Source organism: Bemisia tabaci, chromosome 2 (genome assembly GCF_918797505.1).
Source record: "Bemisia tabaci chromosome 2, PGI_BMITA_v3".
NCBI classification, from domain to species: Eukaryota; Metazoa; Arthropoda; class Insecta; order Hemiptera; family Aleyrodidae; genus Bemisia; species Bemisia tabaci.
This window is the reverse complement of record NC_092794.1, coordinates 23,952,003-23,972,313: the sequence shown is the minus strand read 5'-3', so window position 1 is coordinate 23,972,313 and position 20,311 is coordinate 23,952,003. Positions and strand designations below refer to the sequence as shown.

At 41.5% G+C, this 20,311-nt stretch overlaps 1 protein-coding gene across 4 annotated transcripts in view; it reads left to right on the top strand.

The window, feature by feature from the left end:
- LOC109043565 (uncharacterized) overlaps nucleotides 1-20,311 on the top strand; it is a 433,004-nt gene that overhangs the window by 229,283 nt on the left and 183,410 nt on the right. For all 4 annotated transcript variants that reach the window (XM_072296982.1, XM_072296980.1, XM_072296983.1 and 1 more), the window contains exons 7-10: nucleotides 71-395; nucleotides 1,869-1,939; nucleotides 3,048-3,401; nucleotides 4,225-4,950. In XM_072296982.1, the coding sequence (XP_072153083.1) occupies nucleotides 71-395; nucleotides 1,869-1,939; nucleotides 3,048-3,401; nucleotides 4,225-4,950 (1,476 nt within the window). The remainder of the gene's footprint in view (nucleotides 1-70; nucleotides 396-1,868; nucleotides 1,940-3,047; nucleotides 3,402-4,224; nucleotides 4,951-20,311) is intronic.

Genomic DNA, 20,311 nt, shown 5'->3' with positions numbered 1-20,311 from the left:
CTCCTTTATACGTAAAATCTTGAACTTGTTGAAATCAATCCTCGTCATATAAATTTTTTATTTTCTTCAGATCCCAACCTAGTTTGAGTGTTGCTGAACGAATCACAAGGCTCGAGCGTCAGCAGCCACAACAACATCAGCAAGCGGCACAGTCAGCTCGCTACTCGTTCCTAGATCCGGATAAAAGACACAAGGTTCCAGATAATTCCCTCAAAGCAATCCAGAAAAAAGCCCTTCTCTCATTCTACGAGCGGCATCATTCTACATGGCGCTCAGAGCCACAGCTTTCCCCAACATCAGCTCCCCCACCACAACCACCGCCTCGACCAAGGAATCTGAATTTACCGTCTAGACGCTCCTCACTTGCCGACAGTGCCAGTGGATATTGGAAAGAGGTAAATCCCTAATCTTTAAGAACCAAAAATGTGTTTTATATTGCACGGCTGCTGATCCTGGAAAATGCTCCTTCTCTATTGCAAAGAAACCACAATTAGCGAAAGCCATAATGGCAGTGAGATCAATTTGCACATTACTGCCTTGATAAGAAAAAATGCTGTACGAACTTTCGTCAGTTGTCGAATTTCCTTTGATCAAATACTAATTTGCAGGAAAACTCGTGAATATTTTCCGTTCAATATTTTAGAAAATTTTCTTTCTAACTAGATCTATATCATCTGGAAATTCAAAGAGAAAATATTCATAGCTCTTCTCAAAAACAAACATTTTATTGGAGGAAATTTGGTAACTCTTGACTGTTTGTACGGTGTTTTTCCTTAGCATGGCAGATTAAGCAAATAACTAGAGCTTGGTTTCACACACTTGTGGAGCCTCTTCTGATACAAGATACTTTCGATTTTGTTAAAAAAAAGTCAGTGGGCAGGAAAATTTTTCTACTGTACCTGAAATATACCAAAATCATTTAAGTACTTAATTTGACTTGATCAGACTTTTGTTTTACTGCGAGTGGTCACTGCAAATTAAAATGGACAAAACTTCTATTTTCCAACTTATGAGTTGAATTCCGATAGTTTTAAAGCATCCATCATATTTTACATAAAATTATATGAGGAAACATATACTGGTGCTTAGTTTCATCCTTTGTCCAGTGATCTGTTCATCTTGTTACATGTAGAAATGATGAACTTGAAAACTCATTGAAGTCAATATTTGTCTCAGTCTCCTTAACTTTTTGTCTCAATGAGCTTTTACTGCAATTGGTAAATAGAGTTGAAACTGTGCCACTATTTTAAACCAAGGACATTTTGTAGAACCCACTAAAATGACTGTTTGGTATCAACTGGACTTTGGATACAAATCATCTTTTTCATTAATTCTGTATTTTTTTCAACTAAAATTGAGTCTGTAATGGCTCAAAAAGTCTTGTTTTCATACTTTCTTATCCTATTTCAGTATAGCATACCCATCATTCTGTTATTTATTAACTGATGCAAGAATATTTGTAGAAGCCAAGGAGAAAAAGTGCTTTAAAGCTCTGAGATTAAAATTGCTCTTCATTTCAAAACCTTTTAGATCATTTTACTGGTCATCATTGTTTATAGAACTTCGGTAAATGACTATGACTTAGTATTTTTTGTGCATATTTGATTGTATCAAATGTTGCAAAAAAGACTCAATCAATGATTTTATTCCTCGGATCAAACATAATGGATAATATTGGAACTACGGCAAAGTACATCCTTGGACGAGTAAAAATATACACAAAGAACCTAAATACAATTAACACTACAAGGCATCAATTTGTGTTGATTTTGGGCAGCTAGTTTGCAAATTAGAGCTCTTTGGGCGTTGCTAAGTTTCATATATTAAATCTACGTTTTGTTTCAAATTTTACATTTTTAAATTTTCAGAGCGAAGATGATAATGGAGGCCTTAGTCCAGAAAGTCATCATTTTAAGGAAAATCCAAGGCACCAACACAGGTATATCTGCATTTTTCTTTTCTCAACTTTTGTGAATTAATGCATAACTGGCTACAATTTTCACATTGTCTTGTGAGGATGTGGATTGGAAAAAATTTTGAAATTGGCAAAAAACAACTGGATTGCATTTTGCTTAAAGGAACCAAGAGTATTCCAATGTTGCTAGGACTGTACAACGTATGTTCTTTGCAATAAAATTCCTAAAATCATGCAAAACAGTAAATTTACAAAGGCAATTTCCGTCTTGAATTTATATTTTGCTGGAAGTAAAGATGAAACTTGCTTAGGTGATCAGTTTATATTTGCAAGGTAAAAAAAGTTGCACAATCTTAGCAATATTTGAAGGCTCTTTGTTCCATTTTGCGAAATGGAATCCACTTCTTCTTATTTCAGTGCTGGAAAAGGATTTTCACGACCATAGAAAACATGGAAAAAATAGAAGAAGTTGTACTTACCTGTTTTTTGCAGTTGATAATAGTATCGTGAGACACGGAAATGTCCCGGATAATTTTATGCATTTTAGCCTTTTTTCTGCTGTTTCCTTGTTTTCTGTCTACTGTTTCCGTTTTGGGCTGCACTTGTGTGTCTCTTTGTTCTACCGTAGAAAAAATATTTGCACTCTTAAGAAGATATGTAAAATATATTTAATAATTTAATTTTATTTTAGCTTCAAACAGATTAGTAGATGAAATGATCAGCTACAATATAGAACTGTTTGTTTATTTATGTATCAGATTTTTTTTTGCATATCGTTCTGCTATAATTGTTTATTATCTATGGTTTGGGTTTGAAGTGAGATAAACTTGTTTTCACCTATGAAGTAGGGCATAGGTCTAGAGATTTCAGTTATTGACACTCCAATAAAATGATTCTTTTGGAGATGACTGGAAACGTTTGGGAAGAAGGGGACATTAAACTGAAATAAAATTGGAGCAGTGATTTCGAAACACCCCAAATTTTTTCCATACCTGTCATCAAAATGTACTAATATCTATACCTACTCTTACAAAGATGTATTTAAAGCCAAGCCCTCTGGACTTTAAGGTGAATATTATTCATTTATACTTTTTAATTTTCTCTTGTTAATTTTACTGTTTCTCATTTCCAGCTCTAGTTGCGGCTCTTTATCTACTGTGGTTTTGGGTCCCCTCATTATGGGCCCTTCAATCTCCGTTGATGACTGGGTCCCCGAACGACCACCTAAGAAACCTCACTTACGTTCAAGCTTTCCTGGTTCACTGCCACAACGCACTCCTAGTCCTGATCTGCCCCCGCCTTCTCCCCCTCCCGTTGTTGAAGACGAAGTTTTTGACACAGATGAACCGTTACCACCGCCACCTCCGGAAGCAGAGAATCCTGCTTGGAATGCTGATAGAACTTGTGATAGCCCTGCCCCACCTATACTCCCTAAACGGACCAACAACTTCTGCGCTACAGATCAAAAGAAAAGTGAAGTGGAAAGGTGAGTTTTTTTAAAATACTGATATTCATAGTAGATTATAGTATTCAAGCTGGAAATTATACTTATCTCCAAACGTATGCTTTAAAATAGTTCTTTCTCTCTCTCTTTTTTCAAATGAGTGAATGAGTACCATTATGAGTTAAGAATATTTTTCCAAAATTATTTTTGTGAATAGAAATGAGTTAGGAATTCCTTTCTTTTCAGTAAGGAAAAATTGTATCCAGAGAAACTTTATAAATTTTATAATCCACCGAGTTTTACTTTTAGAGCTTTTTACTCCTCTTAACATTCAATCCTCAAGCTCTTTCTTTTTCGAAGATAAACATGTAAATAGAAGAATCAAGAAGGTAATTTCGGAAAAAAAGAAACAAAATGGGATTTTCAGCTAGCCTCTACTGAAAGTTCCCACAAGATTCTGGGGAAAATAAAATTGCGTTCACTTGGGGAACTGCCAATACAAGCTGGCAACAAGTGTGGGTAAAATCTCTGTTTTGCATCTAGGGTAAAACCAATATTTTCTATTCATATTTTGAATGGTCATTATAAGATCAATAGTTATCAACATCTGTGCAGCCAACTGATGTACCAAGCAGATAAAATTTGGAAGCTGAAAGTGGAAATCATGAAGTGCAGTTTTATTTGCTCTTTTCATTTTATGTATCATCATACGTTTGAAATCATCAAGAGTAATCATATATCACAGTCATTCATTAAATTTCTCATTAAATTATTGAAAAAGAAAAAACGAAAATGTGAAACTTTCCACCTTTCATTAACTTGGTATGACATATTTTTAATATCATTTGTACTTTTCCTCCCTCAGGTATTATGAAAATCGTGACAATTTACAACGACTAGCCAATGACTCTTCCATTAGTTTAGCAAATCAAATTTCGAAAAGTGATGAAAGTCAATTTTATGAAAATCCTGATGATGTAAAATTGGTGGAAAAATCAAGGAGTAGTCCACGCAATGTCCAAGACGTGAACAGTGGAAGTAAATTATCATCCATTCTGGAAAGACGGAAACAGTTCGAACAAATTGAAGAACACAGTTATAGTAACTATGCCATCCTGAATAGTTTATCTCAGTCATCTAAAAACTTACCAGGACCTCAAGTTCCTGTCGAGAGGAAGTCCTCTTTTTCAAGAAATAGTATTGCAAATAGGAACAATGGTGTGAATAAAAGACTCTCAAACAATAATAGTGATATAGCATTTACTAGTGAAGATATAGCTGCAGTGAAAGCGAGGGAAAACCTCGCAAGAAAATCCAGTGTGAGGAGGGACGCAATATCTAAGAAGGCTATGTTTCCTGCCAAAAAACCGGTTTATCAAAGTGAAAGCTCCGTTTCGCGTCTCGCGAGTGCTGTCCAAAAACTGTCGACAAATGGGACAGTGGAATCGGCTTCGTTTCTGCCGATCCAGAAACATATTGAACCAGAGCGGTCTGGTCACGGTTTATCGCGGCCAACGAACAACCTGGGATCAAGAGCTCCACACCTTCCTCCTACTTTGCCGGCCCAGTGTCCACCTACCCAGCATCAAATGTAAGTACTCCTGTCCAGTTTATTTTTGCATGTTTTCATTTTCTCAAGATTTGAATTCTCTCCATCAACAATCCCTAAAAAGTAGGCTAGGGACCCTCTCTCAACAAAACATGACAAAAGGATTTCTCAGGAAATATAGTACAAAATCTATCTTTTGCTCATAAAGGTCATAATCTGCCTCTCTAGAAATAAACCCTCAGTTAAGGGGTTTGGAGGACAAGGCGTATAAGCGCAGTTTTTGCTATTCTAAGAAATACATATTTAAAGTTTCAAATTTACATGGAGCCTTATGGCAGAAAGGAAGTTTAAACTCACTTTTTGATACTTTGAAGTTGGATTTTAGTTGTGAATTTTTCACAGAATATCCTTTCAAACTAGTTATAGTTGAGTTCACAAATATCTCAATTTTTCCAAAAACTGCATGTATGCGCCTTGTTCTCAAAATTCCTCCGTTCTACTCAATGCAAAATTGATGTATTAGAATTGCTTAATAGATACAGTGAGATAAGGAGGATTACGAAGTCATTAATGTTTAGCTTGATTTACCTAAGTGATTGTGTGGAGAGTGTTCAGAGCTTTTATATTGTAACACGAAATTCCCTTTTGCAGTACCAAATTTATTTCTGGCATCAAATCTATAGTTCTGGGAATTTGTAATTTGGTCTTTGAAAAAGGATCTCTCTACGAAAATGCTAGAGATCAGCTGCTTCATGTACCTATCTATTTGTCTCTCTCGATTTTTTAATTTACCCATTTACGAGTTGTCAGAATCAATTTATTGATTTTAATTTTCAACCAACAATAGCGGTGGACTTTTAACTTCTTCTTTTAATTCATCATGACAACCTATCAAAACGAGTTGCTTAAAACTGATCGTTTTTCCTATTGCTACAATGCGAAATGAATTATTTTCATGCCAAGCGCCTTCAAAGAGAGAGCTATGCAATTTTGACCGCTTATGGTGCAAGTTTAGTTGCCTATCGCCAGGCGCCAACTAAGAGCGTTCGTTTCCTCTAAATGCTCCCTACAATGAAGCCAGTGATTCGCCTTATCGAAACTTACGAGCACCAACGGAAGGTCGGAACGTTTCGAAGTTTTACCGATATAAAGCTCTTTTCATAATTTATTTTTTATTTTAACGTATCCTATTTTATTATTTCTGTTTATTTTTTTTATTTCAATGTCATTCTCTTCAGTGAGGATTTTTCTTACAATTATTCTCAAGTCCAAATCTTGTTTCGGACGATTTTCGGTTTCGTTTCTTCGACGGTAGATCAGATGGGTGCCCTGAGCGGAGTGTATTGCGAAACATTTGAGGGCATGACACGTAGTGGGTGTCATTTGGACGACTTTATATTGAAAGGAACTATGTTCGAATGAACGAGAGTAAAAGAGACTATGCAACGCGCGAGTCCCTTGTACATAGGTCTTTTCAGCGTGAATACATCCATTTCTTTGTCCGTTATCAGACTTGAGCACGAGTCCAATCGACTCGCCAATTTAATATCCGGGTCTTCTCGCATTTAACATCGCCTAGTGCTCTTTTAACTCCTTTATACTTCCACGGCCCACACGTTACAGTTGTCAATAAAATTACTTCACGCGCATGATTCGTGTTTCGTTCGATCAGGGTTGAAAGTGTATGCTAATACCTCGTTAAGATGTTGATTTCCGAACCACCTATCGCGTGACTCACTCTCCATTTGAAAGGATGTTATTACATGTTTTTTTTAATTAATATTCCAGGGTGTCTAGCAACCGGGAAATGTCAGGGGATTCTTTTTTCGGTGTAAGGGAAATCGGAGAAAATGTCAGGGAATCCGCAAAAGTTCAGCATGTATGGAAATTTCATTTTGTAAGCGATTTTCGCGTCAAGGAAACGTCAGGGAAATCGAAAAACATGTTACTCTTACGGAGATGTCTACCAAAATTGCTGCTGCACTGGAAAATTTTTTTCCAAAACACGTGGAAAAACGCATGGAATGTGTTCACACGTGTTGTGTGTTTGAGATCATACATTGAACATTGGATCTAGCGTCCTTACTCTTAAAAACATAGACAAGAAAAAATACTCTTGATTCAATCGGATTTTTGCTTAAATGAAGAACCAAGCCTCTTAATTTGAGCGGATTTCCTTTTGATTTAAGCTTAAATCTAATCGAATCAAGAGTCCGTTTTCTTGTCAATGTTTTCAAGAGTCTGGACTCTAGATCCAATGTGTTTTTTTTTCCAGTGTGATGTCTTTTAAATTTAAAAAATGAGGCAAGAATATCTCGCATAAGTTTAGGTGCCATAAAATAATTAGGAATTGTCTCCTTCTTGCTAAGGAAATGTCAGGGGATCATATTTTCCATCTGATAAGGAATTTTAAATTTTTCCCCGGTTTTTTGGCGGTTCTTGGCAGGGAAATGTTAGGGATTTTTTTTTTTGAAAATTGCTAGACATCTTGTACTCTGTCCGCCAGCTCATTGATATCATTTGATTTCAGTCCTACCCGAATAAAAGCACCTCCGGTCGCAAGAAAGTGAACAATTGACCCGGTAAGAGTGTCGGGAGCAAATTCCCCTCCCCCCACCCCCTCTTTCTCAACCGCGGCGCAAGCACAGTCGCGGCTACACCCACCGCAGTGTTGCCAGCTCCATGTTAAAAGGCAGCGTTTCGCGAGGTTCGCGGCTGCGTTTCCGAGGGATCGGCAACAGTGGCGTGGCGTGAATTGCGATTTATCGATTGTTCTGCCATTTAAACCTATGGTGAAGAATCGACTATTAAGGTGTTCGCTGCGAACACCCTATTTATCGATCCTTTTCCACAGATTTAAATGGTATAACAATCGATACATCGCAAAGCACGCCATGCCACTGATCGGCAACTGTGGCTCTAATTACAACGAACGACCGGCGAGCTGTCATAAGGATAAAGGAACATGATTGGAGATATCAAACACGGTTCGGGTAGATAAACAGAGGTTGTCATTATAATGAGGATTTGAGGGGGGCGCGCGCCGGGCCTGGGCTTGCGCGAGCGTCCGGGGAAAAGTGGCCGGCGCCGGGTCGGGCCGGGCCGGGCGCTGGGGGCCGTTGGCAAATGACGCTAAACGCCAGAAAATCGCACGATTTCTGATCACGGAGAAACGAGCGGTCCGACTCCTACCATCGCCGGCGAACGTCAACATGGATATCCACGGTGATGTAGACAGAGAAAACATACCCTAGAAGTTGAGAGACTCGGCTTTGCTTTCCCTCAAAAGTGTAAAAGGAACACCTAGTAGTCATTCATCCTCAGATTCGCCTAATTATGACTCACGACTGATCTGCCGAGCAATGGAGATGTTGCATGTGTGAGGAATTTGCGATTTGACTGTTGATTTTTTTGTAAAGGTTCGCGAGAAACACGATGGTGCCACTGGTTTTCTCTGAAATCAACTCCCAAGCTCAAAAAAAGCTCTCAAGTTGAGGCCAAAATGGAGGGGGTATCCCACGCTATCCTGAGAGTCCACCTCTACATCAAGACAAACTCTCCATGCAAAGATAAGGAGCAAATACAATAGCAGTGATGTCGTGTTTTCAGTTTTAGATTCCCCAAATAAAATGGCAGCCCTGTCAATGTATTTGCTCCCTATCTTTGCATGGAGAGTTTGTCTTGATGTAGAGGTCGACTCTCAGGATAGCGTGGGATATCCCCTCCATTTTGGCCTCAACTTGAAAGCTTTTTTTGAGCTTGGGAGTTAATTTCAGAGAAAACCAAGGGCCACATCGTGTTTCTCGCAAACTTTTACATCAGAATCAACGGTCAAATCGCAAATTCCTCACACATGCAACATCTCCATAGTCGTTTTCAAATTCTGTAGGGGAGTAATTAAATTGATGAACAATAAGAATGTTAGTATCTTAGCTAGAGGTTGATTTCAGAAGTTTTCGTCGGCAAATCGTGTTCTGCGTGAAATTCTGGTGAAGAATCATGAATCGGGGTGATTAAGTGCGTACCTTGTTTATTGGTCCATTCAATCTAAAAAATCGAACACAGAACTTGCCTAACTTTTTTCAGAAAAAATATTTTATCGGAAGAAACGAGGCAACGCTGGAATGCTCGCACGGCGTCGAAACACAACATGGGCCTTTTAAACCCCAATGTTCGATGCCGCGATTATCCTAACGCGAGTTTGAATAATCGCGCCTAATATTAACACGGTGCGGTCGGCAGCAAACTCATATAGCGCCTGCAAGACTGCTGGAATACTTCATGCATTGCGCCGAATAGTACGGTCGGCGCCAGGCGCATGTTAGCGCCTACAAGACTGCATGGATACTTCTCGCATTGCACCAAACGCAATGCAAGAGTTATTTGCGACGAGTGGACACTCGGTGAAAAATTCGCTCCTTAATTCCAATTCTAGAGCATCAACAAGTCATCTTGAACTCTCTTTCCGCCAAAAAGATCAATGTAATTTCGAAACTTCCAATACGTATTTCTCTAAATAGCGAGAACTGCATTTATGGGTCTTGTCCTCTAAGCCCCTCACTCACAAAAATTCGTCTGTCAAAATGCTCGCTTCGACATTAATTAGTCACCATCGAGTCTGAAGTTAGGTGTCACCGAAGAGAATAGTAACGCCCAAATTTTTTGAATCAAGCCTCCTTCAAAATTCAACTATTTTAATTTAATTGAACTGTCCGTTTCTGCTAATACAGCAAAATTCGTCGTGTAGACAAGCGTGAGTAAGAAAACATTCAGAACAGAAAACAAACGAAGGTAAGGAAAAGCGAAGAAGAGCATTGAGCTGCTGTCTTGACTAAAATGGTACCATTTTCTACCAATTTCTCACCTTAAAATTCGTTTGTTTTGTGGCCAAAACGTAACCACGCAACACGTTTAACATATCATGCTCTGCTGTCTTGCCGTACATTAAATTGGAGAGGCCCTTCATACACACCTAGTTGAATATTAAGGTCGTCGACTTTTAATCATCCGAACAATTTTAAGAGTACTTTTTGTCGATCCTAGACGTTCTTACGAAGTCGATTAAAGTTTCTGCTCGGATGGTACCGAAACCATTACCCAGACTTTAATTTTACTTTTTCGGCTCTTTTCGGTAAGACAACATTGGCAACCCGTGTTGGGCGTGGGTGGAAGCGAACAGTTGCGAACTGCTGGAAGTAGGAAATGCCGTCTAGAAGTGGGTGACTCGAACTTGGGCATCGTTGCCGTATCCATAGTTATTGAACGACCTTAATCGATAATTCTCTATCTTCGCAATACCATTTATCGTTAACAATCCAATTAATGATCTGGATCCAGTGTACTCGTAACGTCACAGTACATGACAAACCTGACCTCTTCATCGTCTACATTGAATTTCTCCAAAAAAAAAGAGAAAAAATTAGCACAAACCTGGTCTCTTCATTGTTTGCATTGAATTTCTCCATAAAGAATTAACAGCCGCTTGATGGAGAGACCAGGAATGTCAAGTACTGTGGCGTCTCGAGTCTACCGGATCTGTTCTCGCGTAGAAGTTACTGTTTTGAATGCGTCGATTCCTTAAATAGCTCTCCTTTTTAATCTGGGAAGGGATATCAAGATTTTTTAATAGCGCTATCGTCCTTTTCGTGACATTTTCCATTGAAATCAGCAGCGACCCCATTTCCCGGAACTTTTGAGATTTTCCTGAATTTCTCCCGGAACTTTTGAAATTCCCGAAATTTTCCGGATCGTTTGCATTTTCCGGATCTTTCTCGGAACTTTTGACAGTCATGGAATAGGAGAAATTGGAGTAAAAAAGTTCTGAATCCCAGAACTTTTGACGGACACGGAATAGGAGAAATTGGAAGAAAACAGTACCAAATCTCGGAACTTCTGAGTTTTTCCAAAATTTTTCCCGAAACTTTTGAAATTTCCGAAATGTTCCGGATCGTTTGCATTTTTCGGAACTTTCAAAAAAATCTAAAAAGAATCCCGGAACTTTTTACGATCATGAAGTCGGAGAAATAGGAACAAAAAAGTTCCGAATCCCGGGACTTTTGACAGACATTGAATGGGAGCACCAAAAATCAGTTATCAACTCGCAAATCCCTGCTCCTTGCACCAGGCCCATTCCTGTGAACCTGCAACCTTGTGGATGAGGGGCCGGCCGTTGCGTGTCGCCGCGCCGATGCCCAGAGACCAGCGCGACGGCCGGCGACGGCCGGCGACCGCCCGCCGGGCTCCCGGGCGGGAACCCAATTCGCCGTCGCCAATCGTTTCCTACATGCACCGTCCGTGTATCGCCGTGTACCGCCGCCGGTCCTCGTCAACGCCCTGCCACCTCGCGACCAGTGGCCAGGCGTCAATGATCGATTATCGCTATTGCTCCATTTGAAACTGTGGTAAAGAATCGATTATATAGGTGTTCGTTGCGAACACCCTGTTTATCGATCCTTTCCCATAGGTTTAAATGGCAGACCAATCGATGTATCGGAAAGCACGCCACGCCACTGCTCGCGACCGTGAGCTTTTCCTAGATTCCGACTTCCTAACCAACGACACCGCGAGAAGTCGCCGCGCCGGTCAAATGGGTCAGTGGGCTGATCATTAACCACTAGACAACGCTGGAAAAAAAACACATTGGATCTAGAGTCCAGACTCTTGAAAACATTGACAAGAAAAAATACTCTTGATTCAATCGGATTTTTGCTTGAATCAAAACGAAATCCGCTTAAATTAAGAGGCTTGGTTCTTGATTTTAACTAGATTCTGATTGAATCGAGAGTACTTTTTCTTGTCTATGTTTTTAAGAGTCTGGACTCTAAATCCAATGTGTTTTTTTTTTTTTTTTTTTTTTTCCAGTGAAGGTTCAAAATTAAGCATTTTGATACAAGTTTCTTCACCCAAATTTAACGTAAAACACAGTACGCGCAACGAAAATCGCCGAAACTAACTCCTGAGCAAGATATTAAACGTTTCTTGACGCGTGAATGCAAACCTCCCGCTTATGATAAATCGCACACTGAACGTTACCGTGGCAGTCTCGGCAATACGAAAATCGACGGTGAGACTACCAAACCACGTATCTCGTTTGCGATGTTTAAAAATCTACGCTCACATTTTATTTTTTTGAAGTAGACCAAATCAATATCATTCCTTGAAATTTTCACGGAATTTTCTCCGCACAAAGAGGAAAAATCACAGAAATTTTCAAGACTGGATGTTAAGTAGTTTTTCACTTAAAAAATAAAGTATGACAGGAAGTCTGCGACGTCGCAAACCGAGATACGTGGTTTGGTAGTTTCATCGTCGAAATATAGTAGCCTCAATCGTGACGCTTTGGCTCAGCCATGGCAAGTTGTTTACACTTTGAAAGATGAAGGTCGGGAAAGACACAATGTTCGATTGAGAAGCCTGCCGAAACCGTTGTGGGGCGCGATTTGACTCGCGTAGAGTATTGAGTTTCTTGTGACCGGGCAATTCAAATTTCCCGTGGATAATGTAAAGTTTAAACATTAATATCTTAGTTCGTCGTCTCCCGCACGAAGGAACGTAACTCCAATCCAAGGTTGCCAAATTGACTCCAACAATTAATTTATTTTACAAAAATGTAAGTGTGCAATTTATATCCAAATTTGTCTGATTTTTGCATGGAATCGGAAGAAAAATCAGTGAAATTTTCAGTTAGAAATGCCCAATACTTTTCTGGTTAAAATGCAATTTACGAAAGGGAATTTGGCAACATTGAAATGTAGTTACGTTCTTTCGTGCGGAAAACGACGAGTTAGGAGTTGATTTCAGTAATTTTTGATACAAGAATCGTGTTCTACATTGAATTCTGGTTAAAAACGTGTATCAGAAAGCTTAAATTCGTGCCTTGTCTAGTGGTCTATTGAGAAGACATAGGACAAATGAGGCGATCCCTTTGGTGGAAGTGAGTGGTTGCAATAGACAAATGAGGTAATTATTAGACTCTTTAACGGCAACCAAAAAGAGTCCTTACAGTCAGTTAATCATTTACCCCTTAGTCTATAAGAACCGAAGGTTTCAACCAATAGGATCGCCTCATACTCCGTATGTTTTCTTTGTCTATAGCTTTGTCTATCAATTTCAATAATCAGGCTGCTAGAACGATGGAAATGAGTTGAGAGCTTTGCTTAGCTGCGAGGGGTGTTGGGGGCAGGAGGGCTGATGACAGAGAGCCTATTGTTCTCGGTCCACTCGCGATGACGCGGTGATGCAAGATGCAACCCGGTGCGCAGGTCGGAGCTTTTCGAAAAAGCAGAAAAGTCAACAGTCAACAATAAAATGCGTGATCCCGCATGACCACTTCTCGGCTGTGCACATGCACCGCTGCGACGCCAAGCTTACGTTTTTCTCGTGTTTTGCCGTCGTTGCGTAGTTAAGTGCCTTTTAGAAGAGCACTCAAAGGATGGACGGAATTAGAGTCCACCGAGAGTAAAGACAATGCGAATCTCTTTCTGATTGGTTCCCGCATTTTAGGCCCCCTATTGTCAAAAACTGGAATAAAGATTGCATTTTCACCAATTGCAAATATTACAATCTGGAATGGACCGAGGAATCGTGTGTACGGCAATGAACAAATGGTATGAGAGAGGGAACTGAGGTTGAAATTCGGGAATGGGGTGATCAAAGATTACAAAAATCGTCCGATTCGTTTAATCAGGGGCGGACTGGCCCTAAATTAAGTATGGGGCGGGCCCCCAGGGGGGTCTGGGGGGGCCCCCCAGTAGGAGGGGGGTCCGGGGGCCCTCCCCCGGAAAATTTTGAAAATTAGGCCCTTTTAGAATGAATTTTACGCTATTTTAGACCCTATTCTTTAATATTATTTTTGAAACATTATCCAAAAAGAGACCAGAAATGCAAAACTTAGTATATTTTCTTAAACTGAATGAAAAAATGAGAATCCGTTGTATACTTGGAATTCAACTTTTATTTTCCTCTTCCAACGAAAAATTGTGCCAAAGCTAAATTAGTATACAGAAGATACATAGAATCAAGTAGAATAGTAATAGTGACAGTCTAAAAAGAACACATTCTGAAAAACACAGTTCGGATTTTTTTGTTCGTTTGTTTTTTTTTAAATGTACTTTTTAGCCGCCAAAATTGACAACTGTCTTAATTTTTTTTGAACGTTTTATTGGATCCTTTCTTCGCTCTGCTCATAGAAAAATCAGTGCCGTTTACTAGTTAAATGACGAGTAATGAATGAATAAATCGATGGTTAAATTCTGAAAACACGTAACTCGGAATCCGCATCATGAACCCTGAGACTCGTAAGGATGCTCATTTTTTGCGTGTATCCTTATGAGTCTCAGGGTTCATGAGTTAATGATGCGGATTCCGAGATACGTGTTTTCAGAATTTAGCCATCGAAATAAAAATAAGAATGAAAATAAAAATACAAACAAAAAATTGACAAAAATCTGACGCTTTGAAAATTATTGTGTTAATTAAACTGGAAATAGAAACACAGTTTTACGAAAAAGTCTTGACGCTCGGATTGTTCACTTTCCCATTGGTTTTTCACACTTTACCGGTCTTGTAATATCGAGCCATACACTAATGACAACTGTGTGGCGCCGGCGGCATTCGCGATCCAGACAAGCCTCGAGCCTTGTGAGTGAGTGAAGTAGCCCTATGGTATTTGAAGGAATCGACTCGCACGCGCGTCTTAAATGTGTCAAAAGAGGCCTTATGTCGCGGGAATTTTTGAATTAGAAAAAAGTCATTGGGGCTGCCCATACAATACGTAACGTATTAAGGGGGGAGGAGGGGGGGTCAAGCCCAACGTTACGTAACTCTTTTTTGCCGTAAGACCTTTTTTTTCCTTGTGAATTTAAAAAACTGACCAAAATAGGGGGGAGGGGCGAGGCTTGTGTTACGTATTTATTTATTTTTTTTGAGGGGGGGGGGACGGTTCGAGCTTGCGTTACGATGCGTTACGGAGGGGGGATGGGGGTAAAAAAATCGGAAAAAGTGCGTTACGTATTATATGGACAGCCCCCATTATGGATTTCGCTAAAGGGGGGAAAAATCGCCGAAGGCCCCTACGAAATCCCTTGAGGAAGGTAGGAAAGGTTCCCTACTAGGGGCCTCCAAAGTTCAAAATTGCATAGAAATGCGCCCTCGAGGCCCCTCTGAATCAGTACCAAAGGGCCCCCGGCAAAAAGGACCCTTTTGTTGAATCGGCGATAAAGAGCCCGGTGCCTTGAAGGTCCTTAGAGGCGGTATAAAACCGCATCAAGGCCTCTTCAAATCGGCAATAAATGGTCCCTTGGAAACGGCAAAAAAAGACTCCTTCGAATCAGATAAAGGGGCTCTTTTAAGGTCCTTAGAAGCGGCAAAAAAAGGCTCCATCGAGTCTCCTTCGAATCGGCAATTAATGAGTCCATCAGGGCTCTTCCGAAATGACAAAAAAGGACCCCTTTGGACTTATTCGAATCAGAAAAAAGGGCTCTCAAAATGCAACGCCCTTAGATACGGCATAAAAAAGCTCCTTCAGGGCGCTCTCCGAATCGGCAATAAAGTGTCCTGTCCTCTCAGGAGTCTCGGGGCCCTTTCTCGAGGACGAACCGAAAAAGCCCTCGGGCGCTTCTTCGAAACGGCGAAATACGGCCCTTCAAATCGGCCAAAAGGGGCCCCGGAGGGGCCCCTTTTGGCCGATGAAAGTGGGGCGATCGCCCCATCGCCACCCCGGCCAGTCCGTCCCTGCGTTTAATCTTTATTCCCGTTTGTGACATCCATAAGTCGCGCTGTCTCAACTCTCTGCCAAGGGAATCTAGACGGAATCAGGGCAACGCGTTTTCCAAAAGGCAGCAAAAACCCGGAGGAGTTGGGTTTTTTTCAGAATCGAATACGCAACCCGTATTTTAGCGTATGTGGACCAACCTTAACCCGGTTTTACAAACCCGCAAGTGGTCAGCTCTCCCGCCTCCAGGTATTAACAACGCACCTGCACGCGGATCCTTTGGGAGATAGGACGTTTTGCCCGAAACCCTCGTTAGCCGCGCGATGAGCCGACCGTCGCGTTGTCGCGCCTTGACGAGCGCGCGGACGACGGCGATTGCGTCAGCGTGGCGCGCGAGTCGCGCACGGTTAAGGGATCAACCGCGGGGGAGGAGGGGTCGAGAGGGGGTGAGGGGGGTCGAGAGGGGGTGAGGGGGGTCGAGAGGGGGTGAGGGGGGGTGTCCTGAACAATGGGCTCTTTTGCAACGCAACCCGTTTAGGTTCATTCTCGACCGAACGGGAGCAAGCTCCGGCTCCTGTTACATCGCCGCGCAACGACCGTATTGTATACGCTTTGGCTTCGTATTGCGCTGGAAAAAGTTAAAGAAGTCACCAGATTTCGTGATGGTTAATAATGGACCACTCGACTGCCCTCCTTAGCAAGAGCACATTGTCCGTCGAATTTTTGTTTTTTGGATTATTTATCAAATCAACTTAATATGTTGTTCAGAATCTGCTGGACCATATGTCAAGATCGCCCCCTGATTATAATGCACTGAAATAAAATTCTGTCACGAGAACCGGTCGTTTGATGTTCCATATCATCCCCATATTTGGTTTGTCAAACTGAATATTTTCGGTTCGTGTAACCGAACATTCTGCATATACGACCAAACTTTGTTTGTCAGTTCACTTCACCGCACTAGTTCGGTTACACGAACCGAAGAAAGTGCGGTTACACGAACCGAAAGTTCGGTTTGTCAAACCGAAAATTCAGTTTGTCAAACCGAAAATTCTGTTTGACAAACATGATTAGTTGGGATGATATGGAACACCAGATTTCGGTGCATACGGCCCAACTTTTTTTTTAGTGCGGTAATAAACGTAGGAAGATTTTCCTTCCAATTTTGCAGATAATTTTGTTCGCAACTTCACCCGAAGTTCCTTAGAATTTCAGGGGCAATGGGGCATATTATTCATAAGGTTCCTCCAAAACAAAAATTTTAGTGAAGGAAATTTGGCAACTCTCGAATGTTCATATGACGTTTTTCCCTAGCACGGCAGTGGAGGAGCGACACAGCACGTGAACTTGCCTACTGAACTGTGTCTCTGGCAGAAAAGTAGGTGAAACCACGATGCTGCGAAGAGAGATGATTTTGCGGAGCTCCGAGGATTGATGAGCGAAACCTCCGGAAAACAGCAGTAAGTCCCGGTTGCCGAGAATCGCGGAGCTCGTAAGGACACGCGGCAAGCACGGTCCAGCACCGGAATGGAGTTACTGCTGTCTTGCCGGGGTCACGAAGCGAATCGGGTCAAATGCAGCATGAATCACATCGAACGCCGACGATGATTGATAAAGGAGACGTCTGCCGTTTAGAAATCGGGATTTTCCTAAATAACGAGCGGAAAAATACGTGTCGGATGTGTCCCCGACGCTGGGAAAATGTTCAGGAGATGGATCGCTTTTCTTGAAAAATGAGCTCCACTGGCCTGGATCATCGCGGCCGAGGGTGAATTATTACGATGGTATGGATGATGAGATGAAGGGCCTGCAGACTGATTATTGAAATTGATAGACAAAGCAATAGATAACGGAGACACAAGAAGTATGGAGCGATCCCATCGGTTGCAATTGGTGGTTCTTACAGACTGAGAGGGAAAATGATGGACTAACTGTCGGGTCTCTTGTCGGTTGCCGTTAGTTCGTCTATTACTTACCTCCTTTGTCCATTGCAACCACCCGCCTCCACCAATAGGATCTCTTTTGTCTTCTTTGTCTATAGCTTCGTTTATCAACTTCAATAATCGGCCCACTGTTGTGTGCTGGTTCCACGCTCAAATTTTCAGAAGAGAAAAGGGATATGGCCTTTTCTCTTCTTTGTCCATAGCTTTGTCTATCAATTATAATAATCGGCCCGCAGGAGGACAAGACGCGTAAATGAAGTTTTGAAAAAATTAAGATATTAATGATGCGACGTACAACTAGTCTTAATGCATATTTTGTGAAAAATTCCAAGTTATGAGCATCTAAAAATTAGTTTCATTTTTCTTTTCGCTGTGAGGATCCATGTAATTTCGAAGCGTCAAACACAAATCTTTCGAAATAGCAAAAACTGCACTTTGCACCTTGTCCTCCAAGCCTCTCAATTGATATCCGGGGAAAACTACTCCCACTCGCTGAATTTCCACTGGACTATCACTGTGTCAGAATATGAAGAAATCTACCATACTTTTTTTTAAGTGTTTTCAAGAGCTTCCCCCTAATTTTGATACGCATTAGTATTTGAAGCCAGCGCAGCGTCCACGCTCAGCGAGAAGCTCAAATGCGATGCAAAGCGTTTCATCGTCGTCCTGTGCAAGACGTACGTCATCCGGTGGCCGAGATGACACGCGAGTGCGCACGGCGCATGCGCGGGCACAAAGGCCGACGAGACGACCCGATGCGACAAGTCACGAGCAGAGACCCTTTCACGAACCCACGCCGTGGACTCGGATCCACGGTTGTCCGCGTCTGGATTAAAGTAAAAATCCTTTTTTGAAACGTATGGATTACCTCGTTCGGCAACATGGCGGTTGACAACGCCGGGCTTCGTGACGAAACCGATGAAAGTCGGCTCTTGACGTCCGAAATGGAGCTAAAAAACGCCCGCCTTTTGTCCCGGGTGAACACACGATGGCCTCATGCTCACCCGCACACCAACCGAGGTGCCCACGGGATTACTAGTATAAACTTTTCTTTACGTTCATTTTAAGGTGCTTCACTGCGGGCTGATTGTTGACACTGATAGACAACGCTTAGACAAAGAATACAAAAGAGATATGGAGAGGTCCTATTGGTGGAAGCGGTTGATTGCAATGGACATTGGAGGTAAGTAGGTTCTAAGTATTAGGCTAACTGACGGCAACCCACGAGATACCCTGTAATTAGTCCATCATTTACCCCCTTAGTCTATAAAATAAAAACGAAACATTTCAACCAATTGGATCGCTCTATACCCCTTGCGTTTTCTTTGTCTATCGCTTTGTCTATTAATTTCAACAATCAGCCCATTGGCTTATTAATTTTTATAGAAATACGACATTAACTAGAATCAACCTAACCACACGCATTAAGTAAATTACTTTAGGGTTACGTTCTTTCGTGTAGAGCAGGACGAGATGCAAACGGGAAAAGGAAATTCAGCGAGTGGGAGTAATTTTTCCCGGATATCAATTGAGGGGCTTGGAGGGCAAGACGCGTAAGTGCAGTTTTTACTATTTCGAAAGATTTGTGTTTGACGTTTCGAAATTACATGGACATGTCACATTTACCTGTTATACCCAAAACGCTGAAACTTTTTGCCTCCGTTAATTTATAAATCTAAATTTTTAAAGACATAAATATCCTAAGTTGCTGAATATCTCTAAATAAATTAACTAACTAAGTAACTTAACTTTGAGTATGGTTCTTCTTCTTCAATCATTATCATCTGTCGTACCCCGAATTCCTTACGCTTTTGCTGAAGATCTACTCACAGCAGCAGGACCTGCAGTGGATTCGAAATGGAGCGTCAATCATTTAAACTTGTCGCTTGTCGGGGACCACGGGAAGTCGAGCTGGGACCGGGGCCCACCGTCGAAAGCAGAGCTCACGTAGGTGGAGGAGGGGGGGGGGGGGCGCTGTGGAAAGCGAAAGAACCTTCGAATAGCATGGCTCGGTTGACTGCTTCATTCGGAGTCCTCCAGTTCCAGTTTCAATCAGTCAATCAGTCACCCGGTCAAGCGAACCGCAGCCGCACTCCCATTCAACGAGACCCACTCCGAAGCTCAAGCCACAAGCGACAACGCACAGCGCGCACCGACCCCTTTCTTCGGGCTCCCGGTAGTTGCCAACTTTCAGCGAGGCTCCTCCTCTCAGAAAACTCGGGTCGAAAGCTCATGAAAACCTACTTTTACGACTTTTGCATGTAACTTCTACAAACTGTTGTATTGTAACTTTTACAAACTGATGTAACGTAACTTTTACAAACTGATTGTGCTAGACACACGAGTCGTATAGACAGTAAGTTGGAACTTTTTTGCCAACGTGCGTTAAAAATCAGCACATAGCTGAAAATCTTAATACGGAGGGAAAAAGCTCATTTAAGCTCATTTTCCATCTAAGAGATACGCTGTGTGGTACAACACTAGCTACGACCATTCAGAAAAGCAACTGCAGCGACGCGTTTCGGGTCTAATATTTGACCCATCATCAGTAAAGCGTAGCCTCTTCAAAGTCTCCATACGAGCTTTTTCCCTCTTTATTGAGTTTTTCAGCTTTATGCTGATTTTTAACACGCGTTGGCTAAAAAACCCAACTTACAGTTTTTAATCAACCGTGTCAAGTCAAGGAAAAGCTACTGAACCCATCGTTTCCCAGTCCCGGAGGGAAAAGTGGATTTGTACCTTATTGACC